The following is a 21,924-nucleotide window of genomic DNA, read 5'->3' as shown; positions in this document are numbered from 1 at the left end:
GTCAACAGATGGGGACGTTTGCAAGACATTAACCATCTGCATGAACAGTTCGACGTCGTTTGCAGCAGCATAGATTATCAGCTCGGAGACCATGGCTGCAGTTACCCTTGACGGTGCATCACAGACAGGAGCGACTGCGATGGTGTACTCAACGACGAACCTGGGTGTACGAATGGCAAAACGTCATTTTTTCGGATGAATCCAGGTTCTGTTTACAGCATCATGATGCTCACCTCAGTGTTAGGCGACATCGCGGTGAACGCGCATTGGAAGCGTGTATTCGTCATCGCCATACTGGCGTGTCACCCGGCGTGATGGTATGGGGTGCCATTGGTTGCACATCTCGGTCACCTCTTAATCGCCGTGGCGGCATTTTGAACAGTGGACGTTAGGTTTCAGATATGTTACGACCCGTGGCTCTACCCTTCATTCGATCCCTGCGAAACCCTACATTTCAGTAGTATAATGCACGACCGCATGTTGCAGGTCCTGTACGGGCTTTTCTCGATACAGAAAATGTTCGACTGCTGCCCTGGCCAGCACATTCTCCATATCTCTCACCAATTGAAAATGTCTTGTCAATGGTGGACGAGCAACTGGCTCGTCACGATACGCCAGTCACTACTCTTGATGAACTGTGATATCATGTTGAAGCTGCATGGGCAGCTGTACCTGTACGCGCCATCCAAGCTCTGTTTGACCCAATGCCCAGGCCGTTATTACGGCCAGAGGTGGTTGTTCTGGGTATTAATTTCTCAGGATCAATATTCCCAAATTTCATGAAAATGTAATCACATGTCTGTTCTAGTATAATATACAGGGCTATTACAAATGATTGAAGCGATTTCGTAAATTCACTGTAGCTCCATTCATTGACATATGGTCACGACACACTACAGATACGTAGAAAAACTCATAAAGTTTTGTTCGCCTGAAGCCGCACTTCAGGTTTCTGCCGCCAGAGCGCTCGAGAGCGCAGTGAGACAAAATGGCGACAGGAGCCGAGGAAGCGTATGTCGTGCTTGAAATGCACTCACATCAGTCAGTCATAACAGTGCAACGACACTTCAGGACGAAGTTCAACAAAGTTCCACCAACTGCTAACTCCATTCGGCGATGGTAGGAGCAGTTTAAAGCTTCTGGATGCCTCTGTAAGGGTAAATCAACGGGTCGGCCTGCAGTGAGCGAAGAAACGGTTGAACGCTTGCGGGCAAGTTTCACGCGTAGCCCGCGTAAAATTGGCTCATGCCACAACTGGAGACCGACAGCGCCAACTTCATCTTTCAACAGGATGGTGCTGCACCGCACTTCCATCGTGATGTTCGGCGTTTCTTAAACAGGAGATTGGAAAACCGATGGATCGGTCGTGGTGGAGATCATGATCAGCAATTCGTGTCATGGCCTCCACGCTCTCGCGACTTAACGCTATGCGATTTCTTTCTGTGAGGTTATGTGAAAGATTCAGTGTTTAAACCTCCTCTACCAAGAAACGTGCCAGAACTGCGAGCTCGCATCAACGATGCTTTCGAACTCATTGATGGGGACATGCTGCGCCGAGTGTGGGAGGAACTTGATTATCGTTTTGATGTCTGCCGAATCACGAAAGGGGCACATATCGAACATTTGTGATTGCCTAAAAAAACTTTTTGAGTTTTTGTATGTGTGTGCAAAGCATTGAGAAAATATCTCAAATAATAAAGTTATTGTAGAACTTTGAAATCGCTTCAATCATTTGTAATAACCCTGTATTTGTCCAATGAATACTCGTTAATGATCTGCGTTTCTTCGTGGTGTAGCAATTTTAATGGCTAGTAGTGTATTATATTGCCTTTTTCGATTTGTCAGTTTTCATTGCAGGTCGTAAGTAATTGCCTGATTCAGTTTTGTAGAAATTGGAGTTATATGGGCTGGGCTAGCACTAGTGCTTCTTTTGCACATTTTGTTTGAGCTCGTTTTCCTGCCATCAGTCCAACAAAGTTCCTGTAATCAGTCCAACAACCATTTCTTCGTACTGTTTTCTTCCAGGACAGCTTCGTAACCAAGAAAGCTACGGTGAAATTTGGAATATAGGACGAAGGTACTGGCAGAGGTAAAGCCGTCATTGCGTATTGTGAGTTACTCTTCGGTAGCTCATTTGGCAACAGCGTTGAATGCGAATGATGGGGTTCCAGGTTTGAGTCCCGGTCCGGCACACAGTTTGAAATGTTTGGTAAGCGGATCCACTGGTTGGTCAAAGGATTTGTGGAATGAAGGTGACAAATAAGAGACATTCTTTTTAAATGTACGAAACTTTATTGGTCACGAGTTGCGCGTTTGTACAAAAGACGGAGGAGAAGAAGAGCGAGAGGAGCGGTGTCCATGAGGTGGTGTGGCGACGCTTAAGACCGGGCCTGCGGCTGGCTGGCGATGTAGGCGAGCGCCTTCTGGATGGCCTCTGGGATTGGGGGAGGGGTGGGCAGGTGCGCGCCCTGGGGCACGTAGCCGTTCTCGTCGGCGGTGTACTGGATGGCGAACTGGTTGCCGGCGTCATCGGTGTAGGAGAAGTCGCCGCGCACGGCTTCACCCAGGCCGTCACCGTCGGGGCCAGGGGCAGACACCTGCTTCAGGGCGCCCTCCTGCGAGGCGCGCTGGCCGTCGGACGTCTCGAAGCTGTGGGAGGAATGCCGAGGTGGCGTTAACAGTCTTCCACAACACACAGAATAGCTGATGTAGGCAGGTTATCGGAATATTAATAAAAATATTTCTGCTACAATTTCTGTTGCAATAGTGCATCACGTATCACGTGACTTCATACTGAACACGCAAATGTACACGCACTCACTTCCTTTATTGCTTCAGGTACTTTTACGAAGAAGCGAAAACTTGGAACAAGTCACGTGGGACACAAGTCTGCGTGTGAGGTGGATGGAAGCCTGGCTACATGAAGCGGACCGCCTCACCTTGATCCCAGCGATTATATAACACCGACTATCGACCATCACCCCTGCACCTCCGGCTAGCATCCTCCTACGCAGAGGTTAAAGGTCAGGCAGTATATCAGTCTTCACCGCAAAAGGTAATGGGCCTTCTATTGTGAAGACTTAGTGTGACGGGAAATGACTGTCTGTCAAAGCTGAACCGTTAAGTGCCATAAATTCTGAACTGAAGGCGCAGCACATGCGGTAGGCTCTTCGCTAGCTGGCATAGCACTGATGCATCGAAAGAGCAACTAGCTAGTTGCGTCACGCGTGCCGCTGATTTCGCCGTGTCGAATCTGAGATTTCTGATTTCTTAGGAGGTATTGATTAAATGAAGAGTTCAAGGACCTTAGCGGCTTTTACTAAGTATTACAACCAATATTTTTTGTATACTGTACTTTAGGCAGACGAAAAGTATAAAGAAAACTACGGCCTATTTAGTACTAAATTTAGGTCACGTTTTAACAAAACTAAAACAAAGTATCATGAGTAACAGAGACGAGAAGAAAGGTAACTTTGAGACTTTTCCGCCGGCCGAGGTGGCCGAGCGGTTCTAGGCGCTACAGTCTGGATCCGCGCGACCGCTAAAGTCGCAGGTTCGAATCCTGCCTCGGGCATGAGTGTGTGTGAAGTCCTTAGGTTAGTTAGGTTTAAGTAGTTCTAAGGTCTAGAGGACTGATGACATCAGCAGTTCAGTCCCATAGTGCTCAGAGCCATTTGAACCATTTTGAGATCTTTCCGGAATATACAGTGGAAGAAGTAGTACTTATAAGTAGTATAAAACAGAAAGTGAGGTAGGTCATGCCAGGTAATATCAGTAACTGTTGTAGAACAACAAAGCATTTTTTCAGCAAAATCGTACCATATTATGAATTACTCTTATTATGTACAGAGCTAGGTTTCTGGGAGTTTAGTTGGCGTAGTGCATTAAATAGAACAGATGTGAAAAATATGAATCAAAAAAGAATGGAATAACTTTCAGTTTGTTGTCACGATAGTTGAAGATTTATGAAATGAAGAGAGACTGGAAATAATAGGCGAAGAAAAAAGTTAATGAAAGTCACTTCCAGAAAAAGGGACACATTTGTGATATTAGCGTGTCCTGCAAGGTTAACGTGGCTTGTGCAACCGAGTGAAAAGACGACAAAAGTAAATGTATGTACTCGTACGTAAAATAGGTATCGAAAGATTTTGGGTGTGAAATCAGCAAAGGACTGCATTACTTGCTGACTATCGATTTTACACGGTATTTGAAACTACATGAAGTCCCATTCAGGCCTGGAAGCGCAGTTATAAATGAATTCCACCTTTGAAATTTCCTGGCGGACTAAAGTTGTGTACCAGACTGGCAACCGAACTGGGAACATCCTCTTTCACAGGCCACACTTCCCACGAAATTCAAAGTTCCGGTTCCGAGATCTGAAACGGCACACACTTTTAATTTCCCAGGAATTTTCAAAATAGTGTACACCTCTGCAGAATAAGGCAATCATTCTGGAATTTAATTCCTTATCGACGTACGCTTCCTTGCCAGCATAGAAGAGCTTAAAGAAGTACCGAAACAGCTTCGATACTACTCTTTAATCATGTTGAGTTGTACGTTCCTGACTATGCCTGATTTCTCGAACATCTAACCTGTAACGGTAGGAGCCATCAAAGTTGACATCGTTGGTGGCAGAGACAATGACGGCGTCCTTGCCTCGTCCTCCAGCGACAGGCCTCTGGGGCAGGGCCATGGCGGCGGCGGCCAGGCACAGCACGGTTACCTGCGGCAGACAATTGAAGCACAGGGGTCAGTACAGGGATGGTTTTGGGGGAGAAAATAAGCAGTGTTCGTCAGAAATACTGTTTTCAATGGTATTTATAACAATGAAGAAGAAGGCACGGGAGAAAGAGCAGGAAGAGGAAGAGAAGAGGTAGGAGATGGAGGAGAAAGAGGACTAAGAAGATGAGAATGGGAAGAAGAGGAAGAAGTAGAATGAGGAGGAGAAGGAGGAGTAGGAGAAGGAGAAGAAGAGGAAAAGGATGAGAAGAGGAAGTAGGAGAAGGAATATCAGGCGGAGGTGAAGGATATGGACGAGGAAGAAGAAAGCAGGTGGATGAGAAGAAGAAAGAGGGAGAGAAGGAGAGAGAAGAAGAGGATGTAAGAAGAAGAGAACTGTACAAGACTACAATCAAAAATACGCTGCCCTTACGTGGTAAGAGATCAGCAGTCATCGTAAACGATGCACTCATTGTACCGTAGCTGTCCTTAGTCGTCCAGAGACTTTAATCTCTCTAACTCTAACGTTGAGACTCATTTGATGCGCTCGTTCAGTATCCCAGAAAGTCTGTGTTTGGTAAAGAAAATGGAGAGCAACCAATGGCAAGCTTCAGTTTTGAACCATTCCGGGATGTATTCACTCGTGGTTTGTAGGATAATACTGGCGTCACGATTCATTGGCGTCATCTGCTTGAGTCAGAGAGTGAGGTCCTCACGCGCGGCTCACGCGGAATAGCTCTGCAAGTGAAAGGCGAATGACTGCAAACGTCATTCGGAATCATACTTTCAACTTGTTGTCGCAATATACGCTCCTGCTTTTCCAGGTTACAGAACTAATACCTTTGGGAAAAAAATGTTGAGCCGATTACAAATGTGATTTAGAGAAAGACGTAGCTTCATTGACTCCATTACAGTATCACTTCTTGATCACATATTTTTATCATTTCAGTTCCGGACCAATCATCGGTGTATGTGGGATTATTTTCCTTTATACGTCGGTTTCATTCATGAAATAATGAAGCGTTGACATTCGGATACACTTTCGCTTTAGTGAGAAGTACGAATGCTGAATGAAATGTTTTTCTGATAATGAGTACAGTATCGGCCTTGGGGCGAGAGACTGATATTCTGATTAGAACAGTAGAAGAGGAATGGATGATAAATGTTGAACATCCAGTCGACATCTAAATAATAATAGATTGCAGATGTTCGCTCAGAGAATACAAGAAATAAATGGCCGTCTACGTAAACCGGGGGGAACTTAAATCGTGATGATTGCAGAAGAAATTTGACGGCAGATTTTCTTGAGTACCACTTCGGGCAAATTGCTTATCGGTCGGTCGATAATGTGGGCATCTCATTTCTTATTGCCGGATTTCTCACCTGAACTCTTCTCTTGTAATGACGTTATCTAGAGACCACGCCTGAACAAAGTCAAATATTAATCGGAGACGATCACTTTGTACCGAAATTTTGCAAAGGAAATATTAATTCAACTTCCAGGAGATATGAAACCCATGCGCACATTTCGTCAACAATTGTGCTATTCTTTGACGTTTTCTGAAGTGTCCTCGCAGATAATCCCCCTCTCGCCACTCCGTCTCCCCTTTTATCGGCATACTGAAACTCGCATCGGCCATCGCTGTGAGAAGGCACGCGATATCGTGAAGAGCAAACGCACTGGCGAGGCTCTTGCGGTTTGCATGCCGGGAGTCCCTGACATTCTGTGGACGCCTGTCGTAAGAACTTCGTGCTCGGCCCCTCCTACCGGGGATAGCGCAGATACGGGCAGAGGGCAAGGTCGGGAGATGCGCAACAAGTGGACGTCTTCCGATGGCATCTCTCGCCCGCAAAAGGCGCTGCCGCCCTCACTGCCACGACGTCGGTGTCACGCATCTCTCACCAGGAAGCTGCGTGCGAGGTGGCGACACTCCACACTGTACAGTACACGCATTCAACGTAACCACTAGCTGTACACTCCCGCCCTGCACATTTCGCTGCCATTTCTTCATCTTCTAGTATGTACTCTTCGAAAGAAGATGAACGTATCTACTTCAGCAGTACAACTGAGGGAAACATGAACTTAATCGAAATCCGTTATAACTAATGAAGCCGATAAAAGCCGAAATCTATAGCAAAAAAGATCTACTAATCCGAAGAGTAGTTTGGAAACAGCATAAAGAACTAGGAAGGGATGGATGAGTCTGTCGAAGGAACCATTCCGATAACGCCCAAGTGATTTAGGGAAGACTTGAAAACGTGTATGAGAAACAGCCGAAAGACTATAGTTCTGCTGCGCTTCAATGGGTTCACTCTCTTAAACACTTCTCACTTTCGTCCTAAATGCATTTGGAAAGCAGCTAAAATATAAAATTCGTATTATCTCAATTTCTACCCCGCTCTTCTTGATATAGATCTGTACAATATCACTCCTTTTTGCAGCTTTAAACGGTGAAGGAAAGCGGTATTCAACCCTGAGACTTGCTGTTGTGATTTAACAGCCATGGTCTTGTTAGAGGTTCTAGTTTCTTGCATTCGTCAGGACACTTGAACTGTCTTCCCCAGATAGTTACACCTGGACCTATAGTTTTACGTGTACTCCGAATCACGGCGCAGTTTGGCATTTTTCTCATTAGAAATTCACTGTCAGAAGCGAAACAGGTACAAAGTGGCAGAAAAAGTCCGAAGTCTGACAGTGGATCGAACCCTCAACGTGCGTCACATACCCACTGAAACAGTGAGCCTCGTCACAACTATTTTTCGACAGCATACATTGAAACCCCGTTAGAATAGGCAACAGATATTCAGTGCTTTTCCGGAAAATGTGTTTATACTAGACTTGTACTTTTATGAGTCTGTTCGCCTTCATATAACCACATTTAAGGGAAAAGCATTATAAACTTCCGCCGTCTTGAAACACAATTTCTTACTGCTCTCTCCTCAGTCGTAAACACTTCTGCCCACAAAGATTGTGTTGACACCGAGGGGCATTCCACGTAAATCACTAATGGTCGAAATCGCTGTCTTATATGAAGCAAATAATGCAAAATGCCACCTATCAGTTCGTCAGATAAAAATATTGAGTCTCGAGTGCGCGAAGACCATCTAACTGAGAGAAACCCGAACATTGTGAACAGTGGGAGCGCGGTCACCGTGAGAAGACGACCGTGTGTAGAGGCGAGCACAAGGACCCAATGCGGTGACCTCGTTTCATAGCCCGACGGACGTTACGTCGGCGCGCTGCCCCCGTTTCCGGACGGTCCTTCGAGAGTCTCCCGTTGCGCAATGGCGTCCTCTCCAGCGTCACTCAGCGGCGAGAAAGGTGCTCAGTCAGCGTGCCCGATAGGCTAACCAGCTTGCTAGGAGCTCCGGCCGCTGCATTCGCTTTCCAGCATCTTAATTGGGATGGGTCCTTCTTTCGATAGGTCACCAGACGATCCACGCTTCCACTTAACACGGCGAGGAATTTACTTGCACCCGTAACCGTCCATCGTTCAAACCTGTTGCGACACGCTGTGATCTCTTCGTGGCTACACTACTCGTTTCCATGATAGGCCGGACTGCTTTCACCAAACGCTTCTCCCTGGCAGGGAAGGACTCCAGTAAATTCAATATCGGGGAAACGTCGTATATGGCTAATACTCCTATAGTATTACGCATATTAAAATTGTAGTGTATGCCTCACTTTCACGTAAAACTACATTACAACGGAAACTCGAACAGTATACCTCCTACTCTGAAGTCATATATATGAAACCCTAAGGCAACGCGAAACTGGGGCAAACATTTAAGACCTTGGACACGTAAAATTTAATACAGCTAAATAATCGGATCAGAAGAAAAATGCTGTTTCCATTCCACCGTATGTTGGACAGAATGGATGACAGAAAATGACAGCGGAACACAGTTATAAGCGCTACTGCGCTTTTTAAATGCTTCACATCTTTGAAAAATGCGTTAAAATCGCATGTTGGTTCCAGAAATGTAAGCTCTCGGCTGGTATTGATGTTATAATTATTGTAAATCAGCTTCAAACTATGAATCTAGGGCAAAGTGTAGCTTATGTCGGTTTCGTATACGTACTTAACTCTGCTGACTCGTAGGTAAGACATGATTGATGATGATGCAGCTGAAAGTTAAACGATCGTATGTGGACTGAATACGACTTCGACAGACATGTCGTTCCTCAGAGAGGGATATTCGCGTTTAAATGTTAATGAATCTTTCCCATGAAATGCACGCGTATTCTGCTTGCACGCGGGATCATTCACTTACGTGTTGTACTTGCATTTCACAAAGAAAACGTAAGGCCAAAGTGCCCCTACAAAGCGAAAGATGAAGTTAGGGCTCCCGCATCTAAAGGACACTGTCCCCATCAGGCACACATAGGTGTTCTATTCTGGTTTATAAGAGCATAGTACTGTATTAGGAACTGCTGCAATCGAGGTGGTCTGTATTTTCCTTCGTCCAGTCTAGGAGACTACTCATTGCTTGCAGGGAAGTTTACAGTTTAACCTGCAGTTCAAACTGCCGGGCAACTTCATTTTTCTATATCAATTGAACAAAGCCAGAGGTGGCATATGCTTGAGCGCTTTTGACGCCTGTAGACTATCCAGGGATATTCCCTCAGTGCAGTTGTGCGTTATATGCGCCTCACAGATTCGGTAATGTACGAAAGTTGCGTGTCAGTTCGAGAAACGTAAGATGATAGACGACGTTACAAATATAACACGTAGAAATCGTCTCCAAACGGTGAAAGTTGAGATACAGTTTTCTCAGTTTTCTCAGAACGGAATGATAGCGTAACTAGACATGCTGACTAGCACAGAAGACAGGACTGTCGTGTGAAATACACCAGCCGTAAAAGCCTCCTGTTAATGCTAGTGATTAAACTGTACGTAGTATTTAGTAATTAATCTGACTGGTCCAAAGACTACTGTAATGCATATTTCGGAATTTTTATTTACATAAGTTGGAAAATGAAAATATTTTTCAAATTGGATGGTATTGCCATCATAGATACATACTGAGAAAGATGTTCTCAAAATTTATGCTGGTCTACACAACTCGTGTAAAATCACAGAACAAGTCTACGTTTTGCAACTTGCGTTTACTAGTGCTTCAGGATTACGTAATTACTGGAACATTACTTTTCCATATAAAGCCTTGTTGTGAAGCTAATGAATGTATTTTGCTGAAAATGACACCACCATCTTTGTGACGTTTATACGTGTGAAACTATTTCCTCTAGCCCATTCTATTTCTCAGGACAAAGAATGGAGAGAGAGAAAAAACATTATTCTTCCAGTTGACTAGTTCAGTTTTCATTCCACAGACAGTCTCAACACTGATGATTTTTCTGTGATACGCAGGCTATATCGCTGTCACAATGAGCACTCTTCAGTTTGCGTGAGGTGCATGGTATGTAAGAACCATGAAATTGTTAAGAACCTCACGTTTCTATAGAAACTGCTTTCAAACCGTTGAATACATTTTGGTGACTAGACGGGACCAACTCAGTCATTTGTGGACGTGTGAAAGAATTTTCTATAGTTTTTTTTTTAAATTTTTATGGACAATGTATAGAGTGACAGGTACTGAACTGCTTCAGCTCACATCCCACTGATAGTACCAGTGCATTCGGTTCTGCCATAAATGGGCTGATGCAGACTTCATCCTTCAACCAGGTTACAGGATGAGATGCAACGTACTTCAAGATTACGAAATTATTAGAACATCAAGCTTCCACTACAAATCTTGCTGTGAGGTTAATGAATATTTTGGCGACCGTGGCAGGACTAACTTGCTTTTCTTCTCTAGACTTGTGAAAGTCTTTCTCCGGCCCACTAAACGCCTTTAGATGGTGACTGCAAAGAGCAAGTGGAAGCCAGATGCAGCAGTGGGAACGAGACGTGGGAGAGCGTGGGTCAGCACTTCCGTGGGCGTTTGCAGCTTCTGAGAAGCGGCCTACCCACGGGGTGGCAGACAATGGGAGAGCGATAGCGAGTAGAAAGCGGACGCCGGCCGCGCCTTTGAGTATGCGCCCTGCAGTGCACCGGTGCGCCGGAGTGCAGACGCCGCCCGGACTGACAGCTTTCGCGGCTCGAAATGCGAAGTCAAACAGACGGAGGGAGGGAGAGAGAGTGAACGAGAGGAGTGGTCCAACGCATTGGAACACCCGTCGTCACGTGCAGCCTCCGACTTACCAGCTTGAAGAACATGGCGGTGGTAGTGGTGGTGGTGGTGGAGGAGCTGAGAGTGTCTCTTGTGCTCTGCAGACCTGGAAGGACTGATGTACCGACCACGGGCCGCGGGCCCTATTTATACGGGGGCGAGAGCTGCTGCGTTGTCGTCCGGTGGACGGAGAGGCGCCAGGGGAGGGGGGAGAGAAGAAGAGCGCATGTGCTCCCAGGAAAGGCGCCCAGCCGAGCTGAGGTCGGCCGCCAAAGGTTGCGATAGGGCCGCGTGCCGCCGCCGTCCCCGCCTCTGCTGCTGGCATTTCTCAGGCCGGCGGCCGATGGGCAACCCGTCCGATAGCACGCGTCACCTGCTGTGCTCACGCCCGACCTACCGAACTCCTTTCGCACTTTAGAGACAGGGAGACTTACGATTTCATTATTTCATTTGCTACCCTTTGCGTTTGACCTGCCACCTAGTGATTAAGACACCTTGCCTTACCAAAATATTAACTGATTTTTTATTTTAACTGAGTGAGATTAAGATATGTGAACAGAAAATAAGCAGTCTCGCATATGCGGACGACTTAGTTGTGATGGCAGATTCGATTGAAAGTTTGTAAAGTAATATTTCAGAGCTAGATCAGAAAGATTAGCATCTCCAAAATGAAAGTAATGTCAGTGGGAAAGAGATATAAAGGGAATGAGTGCCAAGTAGGAGGAACAAAGTTACAACAGGTGGACGGTTTCAAGTACTTGGCTTGCATATTTTTACAGGATGGCAACATAGTGAAAGAACTGGAAGCGAGATCTAGCAGAGCTAATGCAGTGAGAGCTCAGCTACGATCTGCTCTCTTCTGCAAGAAGGAAGTCAGTACCAGGACTAAGTTATCTGTGTAGCGTTCAATCTTTCGACCAACTTTATTGTATGGGAGCGAAAGCTGGGTGGATTCAGGTTACCTTATCAATAAGGTTGAGGTTACGGATATGAAAGTAGCTAGGATGATTGCAGATACTAGCAGATGGAAACAATGGCAGGGGGGTGTCCACAATGAGGAAATCAAAGAGAAACTGGGAATGAACTCTTATAGATGTAGCAGTCAGGGCGAACAGGCTTACATGGTGGGGTCATGTTACACGCATGGGAGAAGCATGGTTACCCAAGAGACCCGTGGGTTCAGCAGTAGAGGGTAGGACGAGTCGGGGTAAGCCAAGGAGAAGGTACCTGGATTCGGTTAAGAATGACTTGAAGTAATAGGCTTAAGATCAGAAGAGGCACCAATGTTAGCACTGAATGGGGGATCGTGGAGGAATTTTATTAGGGGGGACTATGCTCCAGACTAAACGCTGAAAGGCATAATCAGTCTTAAATGATGATGATGATGACTGAGATTTGATAAATTACAGTTGCTTCTCGCAGCCTTTTGAAGTATATTTAGCACACCTTCCGACTGCATATTCCTGTCTCACATAACTCTTCTGACTTCATCTTCCAATCTTGTTTTCGAGCAACCTCTTCCTTTATTAGTTGGAAATCGATTGCATCATATTCTTAGGTCATCTGTCCTCACTTAAACGGCATATATGCCCCAACCATCTCAGTCGTTTTGCTTCGATTGCATGCATTTGATTGGTATCCATGTTTATTCTGTAACCCTATGTCTTCATTTTTAATTTTATCCGATGGTGTCAAACCACAGCAACACCTCCAAAATCTCATCTCCACTGCTGTTAAGTTCCTCTTAATTCTTTCAGTTATTTCCCTTGTTTATACTCCATACGTTACTATAGTTCCTAGATAACAGAATGCAGCGTGTCATTCTCAATGGAGAGAAGTCTTCCGAAGTAAGAGCGATTTCAGGTGTGCCTCAAGGGAGTGCCGTAGGACCGTTTCTATTCACAATATACATAAATAACCTTGTGGATAACATCGGAAGTTCACTGAGGCTTTTTGCAGATGATGCTGTAATATATCCAGAGGTTGTAACAATGGAACATTGTACTGAAATGCAGGAGCATCTGCAACGAATTGACGCATGGTGCAGGGAATGGCAATTGAATCTCAATGTAGAAAAGTGTAATGTGCTGCGAATACATTGAAAGAAAGATCCTTTATTATTTAGATACAATGTAGCAGGTCAGCAACTGGAAGCAGTTAATTCCATAAATTATCTGGGAGTACGCATTAGGAGTGATTTTAAATGGAATGATCATATAAAGTTGATCGTCGGTAAAGCAGATGCCAGACTGAGATTCATTGGAAGAATCCTAAGGAAAAGCAATCCGAAAACAAAGGAAGTAGGTTACAGTACACTTGTTCGCCCACTGCTTGAATACTGCTCACCGGTGTGGGATCCGCACCGATAGGGTTGATAGAAGAGATAGAGAAGATCGAACGGAGAGCAGCGCGTTTCGTTATAGGATCATTTAGTAATCACGAAAGCGTTACGGAGATGATATATAAACTCCAGTGGAAGTCTCTGCAGGAGAAACGCTCAGTAGCTGGGTACCCGCTTTTGTTGAAGTTTCGAGAACATACCTTCACCGAGGAGTCAAGCAGTATATTGCTCCCTCCAACGTATATCTCGCGAAGAGAGATCAGAGCCCACACAGAGGCATACCGACAATCTTTCTTTCCACGAACAATACGAGACTGGAGTAGAAGGGAGAACCGATAGAGGTACTCAAATGCCCTCCGCCACACACCGTCAGGTGGCTTGCGGAGTGTGGATGTAGATGTAGATATAGTATTTACATTAATTTTCTAATATCTCAGTCTTCGTTTCTGATCTAATACGTGTGTTCCACAAATCTCGGTTTTAATTGTTTGGTTACTTGTCTACCTTGGCGAATTCTGGTGTCAGTTTCGCTTTTACAAGGTATCCATCTTCGTTAATTTATAAGAATCCACAAGCCTTACCACTTCAGAATCTAACGTCAGGTCGTAGTTCACTCCTCCAGTAACAATTTATTTCTCTAAATAACAGTTAATACTTATCTCCTATACTCTCTGTGTAACTTTCTAGTCATGTACTTCATGTCATACTCTACCTTTGCAGTAATGACTTGATCATTAGCAGACTGAAAAGTGAAGAAGTTATAATTTACAGACATAACCGTAAAATTAAGGCGGAATTCAAATATGTTTTAAATACGTAGGTGCTATCGCGCACGCGTGTCTTAAACTTATGGGAACTGGAATTTCTCCAGATATGTTTGTGCCTACATTAATTATCCAAACTTTGGCATTATACAAAGCCGTAATTGTATGAACATACAAATAACTCACGTCATTCTCCAACATTTACGTAGAGGACTGCTACCACAGACTTTCTTAAGATGAACGAAAATCATATGGGTCTCTAAATTCCTGGCCAGCGTTCTTTCCACGAGCTGCTTTAGGGAAAACGTAGGGTCTGTGGGTGATTTGGCATGGGACACGTTCTGTTCTTACAAATTTTCCCATATATCCTAGAGACTGAATCTATTACACTTACTCCTCTATAGATTGGTAATTTTTCTGTCGCAATCTCTTTGCGTTCTGGACAGGTATTATGTTTTCCATTCCTATGGTAAATGTTCCCCCGCAGGAAGCAACTGAAGTTATAGGCCATGCACTTAAAACGAAGCTTATTTGGTTACTCAGCCGTTTAACAAAATTTTAACGCCTTCATTTCTTTTCAAAATCAAAACTTAAGAATCAGACATGCTTAATATCACCAATTTGTATACGAAGAATGTATAGTGAAGAGTTTAGATTTATAGAATGTCATCACTGATGTGTCGAGGAAGAAGCGGTTCCGAAAGACACTGAGCCCCTCACTCCTGAGCAAGCACCACGTTATCCACCACTACTACTTGCCATCCGAGAGCGCAGACCTCAGCAATACAGGGCTATTACAAATGATTGAAGCGATTTCATAAACTCACTGTAGCTCCATTCATTGACATATGGTCACGACACACTACAGATACGTAGAAAAACTCATAAAGTTTTGTTCGCCTGAAGCCGCACTTCAGGTTTCTGCCGCCAGAGCGCTTGAGAGCACAGTGAGACAAAATGGCGACAGGAGCCGAGAAAGCGTATGTCGTGCTTGAAATGCACTCACATCAGTCAGTCATAACAGTGCAACGACACTTCAGAACGAAGTTCAACAAAGATCCACCAACTGCTAACTCCATTCGGCGATGGTATGCGCAGTTTAAAGCTTCTGGATGCCTCTGTAAGGGGAAATCAACGGGTCGGCCTGCAGTGAGCGAAGAAACGGTTGAACGCGTGCGGGCAAGTTTCACGCGTAGCCCGCGGAAGTCGACGAATAAAGCAAGCAGGGAGCTAAACGTACCACAACCGACGGTTTGGAAAATCTTACGGAAAAGGCTAAAGCAGAAGCCTTACCGTTTACAATTGCTACAAGCCCTGACACCCGATGACAAAGTCAAACGCTTTGAATATTCGGCGCGGTTGCAACAGCTCATGGGAGAGGATGCGTTCAGTGCGAAACTTGTTTTCACTGATGAAGTGATGGGGTTATGTGAAAGATTCAGTGTTTAAACCTCCTCTACCAAGAAACGTGCCAGAACTGCGAGCTCGCATCAACGATGCTTTCGAACTTATTGATGGGGACATGCTGCACCGAGTGTGGGAGGAACTTGATTATCGGCTTGATGTCTGCCGAATCACTAAAGGGGCACATATCGAACATTTGTGAATGCCTAAAAAAACTTTTTGAGTTTTTGTATGTGTGTGCAAAGCACTGTGAAAATATCTCAAATGATAAAGTTATTGTAGAGCTGTGAAATCGCTTCAATCATTTGTAATAACCCAGTACTTTGAACCACTCGCTCTCAGAAGACGTCATTCCACATCGAGGTTAGGTTCTATTTCTCAACTACTTCTTTTCCTCTACTCTACGGGCCAGCGTCTGTTGTCTTCTATTTCTGCATCTGCCTTACAATTTAATATTAATGTCTAACACGAACTTGTTTCTGTGACGATCCGGTAACTATCAGCAATCACGTTTATTTATATCACTAGATATAGTTTTAGTAGTTATGCTTCTTTAGACCCCTGCTATGTTTGTACATACATGTTGTGTCTAATATAATGAAGTAGTCAGTACTGTTTCATTCTTATAAAACTGTATTGGGTTATTAGCTAGCAGTTATAGTGTTTAACTAAGCCTATGTTAGTACTTATACTAGCTCCTTATAGTATAGTGATCAGTTTTTACGTGTGGTGGATTGATCCGTTGCTCGTTCTAGTATCACTTATTTGCTGTCACTTGTTCTCCTTTAACGTAAATGCCTACGCGTTACTTTGCAAATGGCATCAATGACTTATTACGGCTGAGAGGAAGTGATATATATATATATATATATATATATATATATATATATATATATATATATATATATATATATATATAATGTGGAACATTACGTGCACTATGAACTTACTTACTGCTGATTTAGCAATTTCGGACAGGAATCGGATGGTATGATCTCAGCTCAACTGTAATTAGCGGCACTGTTGCAAGCTGCCTTTTCGAATACCGAATGTAGTATGATTAATTATGATAACATTCCATCTCATAGCAGAGGATGATGCATCCTGAAATGTAGCTATGAAGATCATTTATGAAAAAATACAATATCATGAACGGCAAATAAACGTTTAATACTTTGGTTATTTTAACTTCTCCCTTATCTGTGTCTCGGAACATTATGTGATGTACATTCATTCGCAGGGGTCTTTGCATCCTGGGAAATCAGTAAAGTTTGAACCACGGTCGTTCATGTGCTGTTTTGAGCGATTAATTTCTGTACTTTTATCGAACTTAATACACAACTTGGGCATTGATTCCCATGCTGCAGAGTACGTACGTCATAGTACCCAAGGCAGCATCCCCAAGGCGTCCGATTGTGCCTCTGACTTTTTTAAGAATTATCAGGGTCGACGATCGTCGGAATGCTGCAGAGCAACAGAAATTTTTTTCCTGGTGCTGACTTCGACATCTAGAGGCAGACAGAGTATGATTACGAATTTAAACTGCCCTCTACATACCATTAGTCATTTTCCTTTGTATATTTGAGAATTGAAACAGGAATTAAATTAATATCTGGAAGTGTGGGAGATATTTGTGTTACAAATATTGGGGAAGTTACGTCTATCGCCCAAAAATATTCCATTCAAGTAACCAGATATCATTCAGTCACTTTGTAACTTAGCTTCAGTTTAATGGGGACAGAAGTTACATTCTATCCTTGCGGCCTGTGTTCTCGTTTCTGGCAGTACTCTTTGTGCATGTATGCTTTTGATATGTGTGCCCCGTCGCTGAAACCGATCCAGAGGGTCTGCGCTCTAAGTGACTGTGTTACGTCACCGTGTGAGTGCGTTAGCCGCCTTCCTTGCGACCAAGCGTCACAGTTTACGAGTATGTGTTCTGGTGTCCCTCTCTCTCCGCGGGCTCAATCGGCCTAATACTCGAGGTTTACACGTAACAAATGCGTGGGGATAGCCCGCGACTGGTTAAGAAATGAACTATGCCGCGGCTTGGATTGACGTGTTTAATTCTCAAACGCTCCCGGATGCATTTGTCCGTGGGCCTAGAACCTGGGGATAGGAGACTGCCAAACTCTTGGATAGTCTCGCTACATTCGTACTGCCTACTGGATGGTCGTCTTGTAGTACAGTCACGTTGTACCATTCGGTACTCTCCAAATGCGATTACCCCTGTTGCAAATCAATCGCACATCGTCTGAGAAGCATGCCCAGTGCTGTCCGAAGCATAATTATGTTACAAATTCATTTCTTGATGGCGGACTTTCTGTCCATTTCAAAGTTAGGTTTTTGTTACTGTTCCGCCCTTTGACGTCAGAGAGGTAAGGCTCTTGCTATGTCATCTTCCCCATTTTTAACGAGCCTTCATTTGGAACAAATACTATGTTTCTACATTATGAAATACCTCGAGAAAAAGCCTCTATCGACCCCTAATCGGTTCCCATTCAGAGAATTTCGTTCGTGTAAAACACGGCTCACTTTTTATTCACACGACGTAGTGAGTGATATCGACAGCGCTCCTCATACTGAGTCCTTATTTCTTTATTTTCAGAACAGTTTTGGCGCCGATCCTCAAACGCGGCTTGCAGTCAAATTACAAACATAAATTTTTCATATTAGGTGCATCCTGCTACCACCTACTGCCACGTACTCCGTATCAGTGACCTCAGTAGTCATTAGACATCGTGAGAGAGCAGAATGGGGCGCCCAGCGGAAACCACGGACTTCGAACGTGGTCAGGTCACTGGGTGTCACTTGCGTCATACGTGTGTGACGTATTCTACACTCCTAAACATCCGTACGTCAACTGTTTACGATGTGATAGTGAAATAGAAACGTGAAGGGATATACACAACACAAAAGCGTACAGACCGAACTCGTCTGTTGACGGAGAGGGACCGCCGACATTTGAAGAGGGTCGTAATAGGCAGACATCTATCCAGACCATGACACAGGAATTCCAAATTGCATCAGAATCCACCGCAAGTACTATGACAGTTGGGCGCTATGTTTGATACTAGCAGACTATTTTCCAGTGCTGTACTACTTTTTATGTCCTCCTTGCTCTAACCGTAGTGAGTTATTTTGCTGCCCAGATAGCAAAATTCCTTAACTTTATCCACTTCGAGCTCATCAAGCAAAATGTTGAGTTTCTCATTGTCCTCATTTCTGCTACTTCTAATTATTTTCGTCCGATTTACTCTCAATTCATATTTTCTAATCGTGGGACTGTTCTTTCCGGTCCATACATCCTGTAATTAGTCTTCACTTTCACTGATGATAGCAATCTCATCAGTTAATTTTATCATTGATACATTTTCACCATGAATTTTCATAGCGTTTTTGAATCTTTCCTTTACCTACGTCATAGCTTCTGCGATGTATAGAGTGAACAATGTGGAAGAAAGGCTACACCCCTGTCATACAACATTTCTAATCCGAGAACTTCATTGTGGTCACCCACCCTCATTTTTCCCTCTTGGTTCTTATTCATATTGTATATTACCAAGCTTTCCCTACAATCTCTCCCAGAATTTTGAATATCTTGCACCATTTTACACTGTCGAACTCATTTTCCAGGACGAAAAATCCCTTAAACGTGTCTGGATTTCAAGCGTATCTCAACATTCCTTAGTATTTCCGTATGCCTTTTCTTTACGCATTGATTCTTCCGGAATTGTCTCTTAAACTTCAGCATACTCTTCATCATTACTAAATTATGTTATGTGTCTATTTGTGCTCCTGGATATTCCTTAAAATTCAATATATGGTTTCAGAAACGCCACCTAACCATGATGTAATCTAATTGAATTCTCCCCGTATTTCCCGGCTTTTACCAAGTACACCTCCTCCTCTTATGATACTTGAACAGAATACTCGTTAGTAATAGCTGAAGCTCACTACAGAACTCAATTAGTCTGCCTCCTCTCTTATTCGTAGTACCAAGCCCATATTCTGCCTTAACCATATCTTCTGCTCCTTCCCCTCAATCGCATTCCAGTCCCCCGTGGCTATTAGATCTATGTCTCCCTTCGCCTACTGAAGTACCCTTTCAATACCCTGATATTCTTTCTCTGTCTCTTCATCTTCTGCTTGCAACGTCGGCCCGTTTATTTGAACTATTGTTGTCGGTGTTGGATTCCTGTCGATTCGGATGAGATCAACCCTATCACTGTACTGCTCACATTAACTCAGTCTCTGCCCTATCTTCCAGTTCAAAACGAATCATACTCCTCTTATAATATCTTCTGTTCCTATTGGGGGCAACGGCCGTGCCGCAGTGGTTACACCGGTTCCCGTGAGATCACCGAAGTTAAGCGCTGTCGGGTGTGGTTGGCACTTGAATGGTTGACCCTCCAGGCCGCCATGCGCTGTTGCCATTTTTCGGGATGCACTCAGCCTCGCGATGCTAACTGAGGACCTACTCGACCGAATAGTAGCGGCTTCGGTCAAGAATACCATCATAACGACCAGGAGAGTGGAGTGCTGACCCCATGCCCCTCCTATCCGCATCCTCCCCTGATGATGACACGGCGGTCGGAGGGTCCCGGTAGGCCACTCGTGGCCTGACGACGAAGTACTTACCTTTTTATATTACCCTGTAATCGTCTGACCAGGTATCCTTGTCTTTATGGCATTTCAGTTTACTATTATGTAGATTGAGCCTTAGCATTTTCCGTTACAGATTTCGTGGCTTCCGTACCATGTCCATACTTGCGACATTCCATGCTTCGACTCATAGAACGATATCCTCCTGTTGTTTTGTCCATCTTTTTCTCATGTCAATTCGTTCCCTAAGATCCGAACTGGGGACCAATCTGGTATCTTTTGCCTATGGGGAGATCATTATGATACTTTCTCAATTACAGATCACCTGTCCTGTGAATATACACTATGTATCTCTAATGGAGTGGTATCCATTGCCTTCTGCATTCTCGTGCCATTGATCATTGCAGATTATTCCTCCTTTTTTAGGCTATTTCCCCCCTCCCCCTCCCTGCCCCCCCCCCAAAAAAAATCCAAGAGTGTGCCCTAAACCTCTGTCCGCTCCTCCGTCCTCTTTGATAAAACCGTTTGCGGATGAATTGTGACTTCTTATGCCGTCTTCTGCCTCCGTAGCTGATAATGTTTCTTCAGAATCAAAGCAGTGGTGGGGTTCGAACCCTGGACAGAGAACGCTTTGATTACTGATCCAAGATGTAATCCCTTCACCACAGGTGCAAATCACTATGCTTAGTACACGTCCACATTTAGCGTCTGAAGACACTTACGTATAATATTAACAGTGTTCATTCGTTATGTACGCAGGATATGTACAAGATATACTTGTCATATCAAAAGTGTGTCTTCATCACTGCACACCATGTTTCATTGCTCCTTGGTGTTTATTTCTTAGTCATGTAATTTAGTGGCAATGTACCATGTTTTATTGGATGTGTTCAAAGTGAAAACATATCACAAATAATGATTTAATGTGAGATGATCTCCAAATACCCTAAGATTCCTGCGCTGTTGGCTTGTAAGTGCGGCTAGCCCTCAGTAACCGTTAGCCCTGATCATGCTTCAGCGACCACCATGCGAAGCGACAGCGGTCGTGTGTAACATGAGACGTGGACCATGGCTCAACGAGCCGCATCGAGGGTATTGTAAGCCATGTATAAGAAAAACGTCATGGAGTGCTGCCACCTGATGAGATGAATGTCTGTTGAAGTGAAACATTCGCTAGAGGGCAACTTCGTACCTTACATGTACACGACTTTCAGTGGAAACCCTGGATATGTAAATCCCTAGCTGCTAATGGAAACTACATGACTATCACAACTTTCTGAATATCATCCCCAGTCAACTAGCAGCAGAAAGAAAAACTACTAATAAAGAGCACAGGAGGGAAGTGCCTCTTAGCAGTCACCTTCAAAGGATTTTACTTTAACACACCGCACCCTGTGTGTCAAGACGCCTTTATTGTGATTAAAAGATAATAAGATAATTTCAGGAGGACGTCATCCTTTTATAACAGAATGGGTCTCAAAGTTTTAGAGAGCACCCTAATATCTATTAAGAGGCTGCATAACTTGACAGTAAGCCACCAGCCACCCGAAATTAAAACATTTGAGTGGGTAACCCCTCAGCACAGCGTGCTACACTACAGACGAGCGGTAATAACAAGCAGCGAAATCCAACATATAGACCGCACCGATCGTAAAGAACAGTGTATTACCGAAGGCGTCAACGAAGTGCGAAATTCAGTACTTCGTCTGAATAGAGAATCATTAACATTGGCTTTTTGTACCCCAGTTTTGTCAAATTATGCAAACGTTCGGCTTATAAGACTGAAAGTATAACTAAACATCCCAGACTCTACGAGGTGTTTCACGTGTCAAAAGTTCGGGCTCCCAACTGTAGGGTGCAAAAGTCAGGCTACGTGTCAGACGTGTTTTGTGGTCACCCATGTGGAAGGAACTACATGTT

The 21,924-nt window shown here is 44.1% G+C and overlaps 1 protein-coding gene across 1 annotated transcript in view; it reads right to left on the bottom strand.

Annotated features, from left to right (window-relative positions):
* Positions 1-2,269: 2,269 nt before the first annotated feature.
* The window catches only part of LOC126101292 (uncharacterized), a 135,399-nt gene continuing 115,744 nt past the window's right edge, over positions 2,270-21,924 (bottom strand). The window contains exons 2-4 of the mRNA XM_049911972.1: positions 10,926-11,036; positions 4,593-4,723; positions 2,270-2,649 (exon numbers count right to left, since the gene is read on the bottom strand). Coding sequence (XP_049767929.1) covers positions 2,379-2,649; positions 4,593-4,723; positions 10,926-11,036 — 513 coding nt within the window. The 3' untranslated portion in view covers positions 2,270-2,378. The remainder of the gene's footprint in view (positions 2,650-4,592; positions 4,724-10,925; positions 11,037-21,924) is intronic.

Source organism: Schistocerca cancellata, chromosome 9 (genome assembly GCF_023864275.1).
Source record: "Schistocerca cancellata isolate TAMUIC-IGC-003103 chromosome 9, iqSchCanc2.1, whole genome shotgun sequence".
Lineage (NCBI taxonomy): Eukaryota > Metazoa > Arthropoda > Insecta > Orthoptera > Acrididae > Schistocerca > Schistocerca cancellata.
This window is presented reverse-complemented; position numbering and strand designations above follow the sequence as displayed.